The sequence below is a fragment of the Scyliorhinus canicula genome, chromosome 20 (genome assembly GCF_902713615.1).
Source record: "Scyliorhinus canicula chromosome 20, sScyCan1.1, whole genome shotgun sequence".
NCBI lineage: Eukaryota > Metazoa > Chordata > Chondrichthyes > Carcharhiniformes > Scyliorhinidae > Scyliorhinus > Scyliorhinus canicula.
In genome coordinates, this window is record NC_052165.1 from 55443476 (window position 1) to 55455531 (window position 12056).

At 37.1% G+C, this 12056-nt stretch overlaps 1 protein-coding gene across 1 annotated transcript in view; it reads right to left on the minus strand.

The window, feature by feature from the left end:
* Nucleotides 1–490: 490 nt before the first annotated feature.
* LOC119955257 (serine/threonine-protein kinase WNK1-like) overlaps nt 491–12056 on the minus strand; it is a 220866-nt gene continuing 209300 nt past the window's right edge. Inside the window, 3 exon segments of the mRNA XM_038781307.1 lie at nt 491–4021; nt 6156–6352; nt 8985–9026. Of these exon segments, the coding sequence (XP_038637235.1) occupies nt 3701–4021; nt 6156–6352; nt 8985–9026 (560 nt within the window). The 3' untranslated portion in view covers nt 491–3700.

A 12056-nucleotide genomic window follows, 5' to 3' on the forward strand; every position in this document is an offset into this window, starting at 1 on the left:
AGTCCAGGTAGGGTGCTTTTGCGGAGAGTCTGTGCATTCAATGGGCCAAATGGCCTCCTGCACTGCAGGGAATTACAAAAACCTGGAAACATTTAAGGAACAATTGGATGCTTCAATAGGGCAATTTCTGGATGGAAGAACCAAGTGGATTCAAAGGCCTTTGTCACGCACAATTGTGAATAGTGATTATTTTGCACAGGACTTTTATTTATTTTTCGACAGCAGACAAATTCAACTCTATTCCATTCGAAGCAACACCAAATGTCATCAGTAACAAGACTTACAGGTGCTCAATGAGTTCATAAATTGACTTTCACTTGTGCTGATCAGTTATTGGTCCTCCACACATGTTGATTACTGTAGTTCTCTCATCACTGGCACTGAACCCTCCACAAAGGCCTCCAGAACTAAAATTAATAAAAACAAAGCTGAGGTCATCCAGATTGGATGGACTTTTATTTGTGTGAGAAACATAGAGAGAGATTTGTGGTGCAATTTTAATTATTTTTATTTGAATGATTTCAGTTAATAATCTACAAAGAAAGTAACAAATTTCAGCGCAAAGCGCAATCTTACACGTAGCTCAACACCCTTATTTAGTGCAAACATACAATTCATGTTGCAAATGATCCCCACATTTCTTTACAGTGTATAATGTTAAATAATGAAAGGAGATCGTCAGGACAGAGCAACAGAAAAGTCAGTCATTTCAAGATTGCAATTTGCGCGGGAGGGAGGAAAGGTATCAAGAGTATCACATAAAATAATTTAACACTAGTCAGTAGCATTTATAACATTTGTACATTTTTTAAAAACTGCTTTCCACAGGAGGGAAATAGCAAATGGATTTAGCTTTTTGCACAATATTAAAAAGCGCAAAATAAGAGAGGGGATAAGAACGGTGTGCTGCACCCTAGTTTAAAATAAATCAAGACCAGACGCTGTTTGCTTTTGATGTTGGACGATGTTAATTCTCAACTACAGAGCAACACAATGCAGAATACATCAACTGCATAAGGTTATGCATCCCAACACGCAAGAATAGCATACATATACTGAAGTAACTGCCAGCCTGTTTTTAAACAGGAACCAAAAACAAACATTAAACAAACAGCATGTCTCCAACAAAAATTCCAGCACTAATTATTGCATATCATTTCACAGCTACCTCCACCTACATTTTGGAGAAGGGAAGGAATAGTGTATGGAGAAATAAAAGGAAAACAAGTATTAAGATATTTAAGTTAAGCATTCTTGGGGTTTCTCCTCAAGCCCATGCAAATGGCATAAAATATTAATAGAACATCTCGGATTTTTCGGAGGTCAGGTAACCCCAACTAATATTTAAAAAGCTAGTTTCTACTAAAATAAAATGCAATGCATTTGTGTGGACTTTTCACAGTTTATTGCAGTCTAAGGAGTAATACTGATTGCAGTACTTGCTTGTTCTTCTTCCTCAATATTTCCTTTGCATTAAACAAAGGAATCCGTAACAGAATAACATTGTGGAGCATAAGGCAGAAGATACAGTTAAAGCTAGTGCTGAAACGGTCCCCGTACCAGTTCAATTTTTATTAAAAAGGAAGCAAGACAGAAAGAAAAAGTTTTTCATTATCATGCCTATCTGCCTAAAACAAAAGTAATAACCCCAGCAGGTTGCATGGAAAATACCATGACACCTTCAACCATCAATAATATTACACAATAATTCTTTCTAAAGTTATTATTTTTAAACAAAGCCTTGTGAAAGAAGTGTAACAGGTAATTTGTACAAGGGAACTCTTCTTTCAATGCAAGTTTGTCTACAAAGTTTGCACATTTCAACAGCTTTTGGAATAATTTGTTATTGTATGTCTACTACAAATTCAACTTCTGAGCTTTCCAACTCAGTTCAATATTGTTTAAGGCTCACATATTAGCAACAGTCTACAATAGATACTGCAGTTGCAATTTTTAAGTTCCTTGAATTGTTGCTACAGATACAGCAGAACTAACCATTCATTCATATTATTTTTTAAATAAATGGTGCAACCTTCCTCAATTTTACTTAACTAAACAAAATAAAGTGCTGACCTGCATTTTGTAACAATATATGCAGGGTTTAACAGTTCTTTGATAAAGTCATAGAACTAAAACACTTAAAGAAAAACCTTCACATCCAAATGTTGTTATATTTGTCTTTTATTCTCTACATCAATAAAAACTGCAAAAAATATTCCCTCAACCAGTTCTTTACCATTTACTTTTCTGCAAATACTGCAAACAAAAATTTAACTTGTCTAGTTTGGATGGAAATATGAAACAAGGAAGGGAAAATATCCTTCTTGGAGGAAAGAAAAAAGGTGCAGTATCAGATTTATTCTTCCAGGAAACAATTTGTGGCAAAGATTTTTTAAATCAGCATTCGTTTTTCATGAAGTGATAACTGTAAAGAAAAATGCAAATTTTATAGCAAGCAGTCTTAAAATGTGTATTCATTTCAATTCATGTACTTGTTCTAAATATGGTTACTATTGGATATAAAATATGGACAGTGAAGTTGAGAATCTCTGTTCAGGTTGACATAGATCAAAAAGGCCTTCCTGTAACTTACTAGTTCCGCTACATAATTTTTCATATTTTCCACACATCCAGGTTCAGAACATTTCCTGCGTTTGGTTCATAAGCTATATTAATAATGACCACCTCCAACTACAAAGTAAATTTCATTAGAGTTAACGAAGTAACAAAGTGGTGGAAAACCGCAATTATAAATTACATTCAAAAATGTTAATGGTAGATGCATTGCAGAATCTAATTTTCTTCACAGATTCAGTATTTCATGAAGGAAAATGAAATATGTTTGGCCTACAGAAGATGCTGCTTTTAATATGTACCAGCAAGGTTTATAGGAATAACAACTCTCATCGACAATGCATTTCTGGAAGTAACAGCATTTTCTGAATATCTTGGAAAATACATACCCTGAATCTACAAAAGAAAATGTTAACAATTAATACCTTGGCCTTAAATGACTCCATATTTTGAGTAATTAAAAGGCTAACACTTGAGAAGGAAGGACAAAAGACTAGAAAAGATTTACAGAATGGATGTATTTCAGTCACTGTGAATGACATCAGCTCTGCTGAAGAACAAGTATGAACTAGCCACTTTATCACAACTCCACCTTTCACTTGCTCTCTTCCTCTTTATTTTCTTGGTTGGGGACACTAAGTGCTTTCCTGCAGACAAGTCAGAAGCACAATACAAGGCACTATGAATCCAGCAAGCATACTGGGAAAAAAGGTATTCAAGTACATTTTTACAATTTTACATTCACATTTATTTATCTAATACAATGAAGTAACAAAGGAATTAAAGTGTCTGATAAGTATGGATTATAGCTAGCTTTAGTTTTTTTTGTTTTTTCGTTAAACTTTAAACCCTCTAAATCCACTTTTAACTACTGTTGTCCAACAACATTTATATATCACAGTGTTTGAACATCAAAAACTGATGGGTAAATATATGTCCACACAGAACGCTGTTTGAAACAGAACTAGTAAAATAGCTCTCAAATGATGCTGTGTATATAAAAGCAGTGTCAGTCATTTGTATGTTTTAAAGCTCTATGACCTATCCCCAGTATCAGCAGAGGCCATTAAACCTTGAATTCCACTCGGTCTATTCATCACAATTATCAAGAACTAGAATTGTACATCTACGTTGTCCTAAGATTGGATCCAGGAGGATTGCTGACAGATTTCTGCAAAGTGCCCAAGGGAAAGCTCTGTAGTGAAGTGGTGCCAACTGCTTGAAACTGGAGGCCTGGTGTTGGTGGTATAATGCCTGGTTGCTGCTGGGGAGGTGCTCCAGTCCACTGGGTACCATAAGGCGTTCCAGGATAACCATACTGGCAGATAGGTGTCTTGCTGAAAGGGCCCAAAGAGCCAACTGAGGCAGCAGAAATAGAAGGTCCCCCCACGGAGTTTGTCATGGAGATACAAAGTTGACCTGGTGCTGAATACTTCCTTGGCATTGTCTGCAAATTTTTTTATAAACAAACACAATTAGTCCAATAGAAATAGAACTGCCAAAGACAATGAAATAACATAAGTTGCCCATCATAGGTTATCCATCTTTTATCCCTCAAATAATAATTCTGATAGTTTTAACCGACTGTTCAAAGGATAGGAATTCTCAATCTTCTGTGACGCAAGCACGTTCTCCTGAATTATGAATGTATTATGAACCCTAACCAGAACCCCAATTTTGGTTAAATTCCTAGATTAGAACCTAACCGTTTGCATTTAGTAAAATTGTGAGTAGATGTTACTGCCACACAGGGGTGATAACACTGAGCAGTAGACAGCTTTTATATTGAAACAAACTTTAATTTGAATTAAAAATAAAGCACATTAGCATTAAAGAAATAGCTTTACAGTTAACACGTGCAACATCTGAACTTGCTTCCTGAAACCTGCCTCGACATTCTACTTAAGCAACCCATATATTTCAACCACTTATATATAACGTTAAAAAAAAGACGGATTTTACTTGCTTATCTTGGTGTAGAGTCCTTGGACAGAAACCCTTTGTTTTAAGGACCAAGCTGTAAACCTCCTTTCATTTAGAGCACAGGAAGCAACTCCTTTGTCCAGACAGATCTGGCCCCTCCCATTAGTTACACCAGCTGGACTTAAGGCACACAGCTTTCTTTTGTCTCTTGTTACAAGACATGCCTTGATTTATTTAGCCAGGCTCAAACTGTTACAACATTACATTCTCCATCTGCACACAGGTGAAATGGCATTTAATATCTATTGCAAAACATTTGCCCTGCAAAATTTAGAGTACCTCACTTTAATCACAGCTCGAGCAGACATACTGTTTGTAAGCATTTTAACCTAAGTTTTAGTATCACTGCAAAAAGACAAACTATAAAGCATGACGAATTTCTTCCATTCATCACAAATGTTTAATGAGACCTTCCTAAGGTGCATGAAGTTGCTATCTGTCAAAAATTATTTGATAAACATTCCTCTGTACTACTTCTCTCTACTGCTTCCTCTGTACTGCTAAACCAGCCAGCACAGTGGGCTAAACAGCTGACTTGTAATGCAGAACAAGGCCAGCAGCATGGGTTCAATTCCCGTACCGGCCTCCCCAAACAGGTGGCGGCTAAGGGCTTTTCACAGTAACTTCATTGAAGCCTACTTGTGACAATAAGCGATTATCATTCAACATAATTCCAAGACTCAATGACACTATCCAAAGTCCCTTTATGGGCTGGCCAATGTTTCTAACTCACTGTGCAATGGAAATCAGATTAACTGGTCATGCATTTCAATACTGTTCGTTAGGTCTTGCTGTGCACAAAATGTTACCACATTTGCTATATAATAGTCACTGCTCATCAAAATCTTCATTCAAATTCTATGCCATGTGCAGAAATTTCACAAATGTTATATGGTTTATACAAATGTGTGCTTTATTTCAGTGCTGATATTTTAGATAGGTAGCCTGTGATTAAATCACTTCATGATGTCACTCAGAACAGCCAACGGCAACACAAGGCTGAACGTTTGAGAATTAAAAACACATCTTAAAACTCAAACAAAAAGATCAAAGTAATTTCTCCCCACAAGTAGTTTGTTTTTAGAAAATTCAAAGTACCCAATTCATTCTTTTTTCCAATTAAAGGGTAATTTTAGCATGGCCAATACATCTATCCTGCACATCTTCAGGTTGTGGGGGTGAAAACCATGCAGACACGGGGAGAATGTGCAAACTCCACAAGGTCACTGACCCAGGGCCGGGATTGAACCCAGGTCTTCGGCGCCATATGGCAGCAGTGCTGACCATTGCAACACCATGCCGCCCCTTCCCCACGTTCTATTTTTATACAAATTTAGAGTACCCAATTTTATTTTTCCCCCAATTAAGGGGCAATTTAGCATGGCCAATCCACCTATCCTACACATCTTTGGGTTGTGGGGAGACACGAGAATGAGACACGACAGTGACCCAGGGCTGGGATACGAACCTGGGTCCTCAGCGCTGTAAGCCGCAGATAGTTCTGATTAGCAGTAAAATACCCAACATTTGACCGAGCTAGGACACTTAAATAAGTTTTTTTTAAATTCTGAGCCATGAAGAGACAGGTTCCTACTTACCTCTGAGTAATGCTGGCCTGGTTGTCCCTGTTGCTTCATGCCACGCTTGTTCTGTGAGAGATTCATAGCATCTCGAGCCCAATTGTCCACTAACTTATGCAAATCATCTGTAAAGGTGCCTTTTCTACTTGCTATTGCTGGCTGTTGATGCTGAGCCATTGGCCCAACTCCACTTACTGCATTTGTACTTGTTGTCCCTGGGTAAATAGAAAATCAAATGAAGTTGCTGATTATAGATTTGGCAGCATGTAGTTTTCTATACAAGAGAAGCAATGCAACTCATGATTTTAGTGATAGTTGGATCCAACCTCTTTTTATCACATATCTATTTACTTACTCTTGATAAATGACAAACATAAAAAAGATCTAGAATCTATTAAACAAAAGAAAAGGAATATCTTATCTTATTGTTACTCTTCATCTGAAGGTAATACTGAATTTTATCATCTTGGTAAATCTCTATATTGAAGGTACTATACAAGTTGTCGCTAAGTGGAATAAACCAGCGAGAGGTGTCAAGTTTCAATAAATATCTTTAAACGGTCATTCATCAAAGCATCTAGAATAGCTGTGGAATGATGTCCCTGAACAGACAAATTTGCCACAAATTATCTTATTAACATGCATCTCACTTCAGCATGCACAAGTATGGCCAGGACTGTTACAGAAAATATTCACTGTATATGCACAAGAAAGCAAATTAGTTTGAGCCATTTCATGTCTTCATGCAGTATTCATTTACTGTATTACAGGCTTCAACATCATATAGTGTTGAAGTAAAGTTGTAATTGTACATGCATTGCAACTAGAGAACATTAAATAAGTTGATATTTGTAATATTTTTACCAGCTCTCGGAACATGCAAAAACCAAAGCTACCTTTACATCCAAGTTTAGCATTATAGGTCTCTGATAATTACCCAGTTTGATTTGAGCGAAGGGGGGCAAAGGGAATGTAATTGCTAACGCCTGGCCCAAAGTGTATGGAACATGCCAATAACCACAAATGTATGATACATGAACTAGTTAAATGACTGTGCTGTGTAAATTTAACTATTTTGGTTTTCTGTGTTGCTGCTGGTGGTATTTAATAAGTTTTACTTTCAAGTTAATGCATTGTTGGCTTTAGTTAAATTTACTGTAGCCAAAAATTTATTGACGACCTTGTGATTACCAGAATATTTTTGGAACCCAAAATGTATCTCAAGTACAATGTGAAGCATCCCTTTCAACTGACACAAAAGCCTCTGAACTTTAAGTCCAGGCAAAGGGCCCATCAAGCATTTACATTTGAGCTTTTTCCAGGAAATGAGTAGGTCTACAGGACATGGAATTGTAGCACAGGAACAGGCTATTTGTCCAAATGCTAAGATTGTTGTTGGAGGTACTGTTGAATAGGCATAAGATATTCGTTAAGCCTGGCTATAAACTGCCCGGATCCCATTGGTTGGGGACAATTCGTGACCCCATAATATATTTTGGGGAATATAAGCTCCCGCGATGAGGGGGCAGGACAAACACTAGTAGTTGCAGCTGTATAAATAATAGTAATCTCTATTGTCACAAGTAGACTTACATTAACACTGCAATGAATTTACTGTGAAAATTCCCCATTCGCCACATTCCGGCGCCTATTCGGGTACACAGAGGAAGAATTCAGAATATTCAATTCACCTAACATCACGTCTTTTGGGCCTTGTGGGAGGAAACCGGAGCACACCTGGAGGAAATCCATGCAGACACAGGGAGAACATGCAGACTCCACACAGACAGTGACCTGGCCAGTGTGATACTGGCTGGAGTACTACTGCTGCTGTGTACATATAGTTGTAAGTAAAGTTACTTTCAGTTTGGCTTTACAAACTTGTGCTGGGTTCTTCGTGGCCCTCACAAAATACCTAATCTGGTGTACTGCGTTCAGTTTTGGGCTCCATATTTGAGGAAGGATGTGCAAGCATTGGCTGGGGGGTGCACAGAGGAGATTTGGAAGAATTATACTAGGGGTGACTATGAGGAAAGATTGGGACTGTTTTCCTCAAGAAAATAAGGCTTAGAGGAAACTTGATAGAGGTATTCCAGAGCCTGAGGGGTATGGACAAGGTAAATAGTGAGAAACTGTTCCCAGTCAAGAGAGCATCAAGAACTAGAGGGCACAGATGTAAATCAATTGGCACTCGGAGTAAAAGTAATGTTTTTCCACCCAGAGTGGTTGGAGCCAGGAATTAACTTCCTGAAAGGGTAGTGGAGGTCAGTTGGAACCCAAAAAGGAAGAATGTGCACGGTTATGGGGAGGCTGCAGGGGAGTGGGACAAGGAAGAATGCTCTTCAGAGCCAATGCAGACTCAGTGGACTGAATGGTCTCCTTCTGCATATGATTCTGATTGTGCTCCACAAGCCTCCTCCCACACAACTTCACTTAACGCTATGGACATAATCTTTTTCGTTCTTACTTATGTACTTATCTAGACCTCTTAGAATGAGGCAAAGAATACCTTCTCACCAAGATTTGAAAAAATAAGCTTTTATTTTTGAAAAATTTAAAAATCCCAGCTTTTCAATTGTTCATCTACAAATATATTTTTCACTCTGCTTAACCTGTGGCAAAACAAGGCATGTAGCCAGATCATAATTTAATTTGTAACACTGCTTCAATTCAAGTGCACAAAAAAAAAGTAGTTTCTGCAAAACTGCTCATCTTCCTAACACTTGAACTGTGTTGTGGAAACCTCAAAAACAATAAATTAGAAGCCCAAGTGCTAAAATTGGATGCAAGGATGTTGCATTAAGTGCCACATGCTATGTAAGTAAAAGGTTAGAAAAAGATAATTACTACACAGTTGGTTGCATGGGCAGACTTTTTTCACCATCTTCCCTAAAGAATAAAGAAAAGTGCTTGGAGAAGAGAAACATACAGAATGGAAGAAAGTACATTAATATCAATTGAATTGATTAGTATGACCTCATATTGGACTGCATTGCCGGAAAACCAAAAGAGGAAGTAAACCATTATCTTTTGGTATGTAAATGCAAAATTCACTAAGTGTGGACTTGATCATCCTTGGCAAATTTTGGTAAAAACCAAGTATCCTTCTTTCTCTTAACATAGTCCAAAATAACTTAAATGGTTAATATTTACAAATGAGAGCCAAAAGCATTTTTAAAATTTATTTTAGTAACCAATTTTGCCAGCTCCTAGTTTTTCAAAAATTCGATTGAATGTCCATACACTACTTTCCTGCATCTAGATTATTCAAATATCTACACTTCCTCTGGAACACAACAGCTCTCCAGCACCACACAATGGTCAGGTCACATAAATCTTTCCTCTCCATCTCTGCTTAGGTGTTGTAATGGACCAGCAAAGTGAACAAACTACACAGACTTTGGTGGGGGCTGGGATGTCAGCAAATAATTTATTTAGAAGATTAATATATATTACAGTAAAGGTGCAGTTCCATTTCCACATCTGCAGACAAGTGACCTGGGACCAGAGCTACCTCCTTCCTGAGCTGCACATTTTCTAGTCCTAGGATTAAAGTCATGCAAATTTAGCAACACCAGTCATGGAATCTGGATATATAAGCTACTTAAATAATGACATTTGCGGAAATTAGATTTCATCAGATTAAAAGTGATCCTGTCTAAATATGAAGTTCAGCTTCCACTTCCCTAACAGCCGGGAATACAGTGAAAATACACTTGGTTCATAACAGCTCTTGACCAAGATCTTTGGATGAGAGGCCATTGTCACAAATAAGCAAAAATAAGTAAGACTTCTCTGTTGTAACAAGGACAATAGCCACATTTCAATGCATACAAGTGTATGAGAGCCAGTATGCTCAGAAGAGAAAACAAGTGTGTGTGGGTGACTGTGATGGATACATAAAATTAGTGGATCTGCAGTGACATTGCCCATAAGAGCAGTGCAGCAAAGCAGTATCAGTGGATTATCTACCTGCTTACTCAACATAAGATTTTAAAAAGCTACTGACAATTTTGTTCAGCAATCATGTTATCTGCACAATGGACTACAGCTGTGCCCATCAGCCTTCTGTGATAACCTAACACATGCCATGTAAAACTGACATTTGTATCAAAGAAACACCAATGACTAATTCCTAAAACAAAAGCAGGTAAACTTTAAAACCATAGCAATTGTATGGTTGCTATTGTGCTGCGCAAAACAATGCTATGGCTGGGAAATAGGTTTAAGACGCACATTTTGAAATATTTTCTAATCTGCGTTTCCTAGCAACAGAGACTGGCAAATTCAACTATAACGATCTTAAAGTTTAATCAAATGTTTTGAATAAAAATGGAAAATTCAGAAGTAACTTTCCAATCCATCTCAACGGTTACTAATGTGTGTTTAATCTGAAAGAATCAAATATATTGCAAATTGAGAGAAAAGAAATTCAGAAAAATAGTCATTTTGATGACATGGGCACTAACTATTGCAAAATAAATTTGTTTTAAAATGAATTTTTGACGAAAAAAGAAAAGACAGTCTTTTATACACCATTGTTATGTAAAAATATTTGAAATTCAAGATGTTCTCTGTTTAATCTTCAATAACCACAGCACAAGTTTATAATATGAAATTACTTACACAAAGCTGTTAAGACAGTGGAAAGGTCTTAAAACTGAGACCAAGACAGTCAGAAAGCTGTAATCAAACAACTTCCATGAGATGTAAACTCGTAGGAAGCCATGCTGCTTTTGCTTAACATTTAAAGTGACATGCATTAGGATTAGCAGAGACAAAGTCCACTGGACCTGCATCCATACCAGCCTGTGGAATTCAGACATTTTGGCAAATCAGGATGATAACTGGAACATTCCACCACAAACCAAGTCAAGCAGTAAAGTCAATTATCCTAGCCACCCAGAATCACACTGGTGCAGCCATCACTGACCTACTTCTGAATGCCACTGATAGGTGCCTGAGGATTGTACTCTAACTCAATCTCACCCAGGAAATCAAATTACAGGAAAGGGTTCTTTATGGAAAACCTACCAAGAAAGTTGGTTCTGAAGTCAATCACCACATGGAAGCAAAGTTTCTTTAATTTCTGCTTCAAAATAACTTTTTACCACAACCTGGATTGCTTCAAAGGTGGTGTCAACCAACACTTTTTTTGTCTTTGCATCAGCTAAACACATTACAATAATGTATTCAAGCCATTTGAAATTTTCATTGGCTTGGTGAGGTAAAGGAAGATACTGCAGCAGCATGTATTTGTTGAGTGACAACTAAGGCTGGAAGGGGGGAGGGATGATACACATTGAGAACAATTTGATGATTGTTCTGCAGTAAGACAAAAGAATAATTCAAGGTGGACTGAAAGTAGCTGTTTGAACGATTTTGATAAAAGATTGAATATTCACATTGGGCTGGTTGGCAAAAGGATACAAGATTATAATTGAGTGTCTAGGGTGTTTTAATCCAAATAAGTATTGTCATTTTTGGAATGAGTGTAGTCCTGTGAGATGAGGCAAAGCAAAACATTCATAATATTATTCCACAGTTCCATAACCAGAACTATGGTATAAATATCTAGAATAAGTTCCTAAAAACTTCAGGCACGTTTTACTTAATCAGATTGACTACTGGCAGATGGAATGCCCAAACACAGATGCACTCTTAAGATGATTTTACAGTTTTTACAATTCAAACAAAAATTTGAATACTGTAGTTTGAAAAAATTCAGATCCTGTTAACTGTAAAACAGAAAACCTGGCATGAATAAAGGACAAGGGGGCTTTTTCTGTACTGATACATCCATGTTTCTTATAGCAAATACAAGCAAACTTGTCAGAAAATCATTTGAATAAAACAGATACCATGCAATGCATGGAACATTTAAAAATATGGCTGAATTCCCCTATTAAAAGTTTCAGG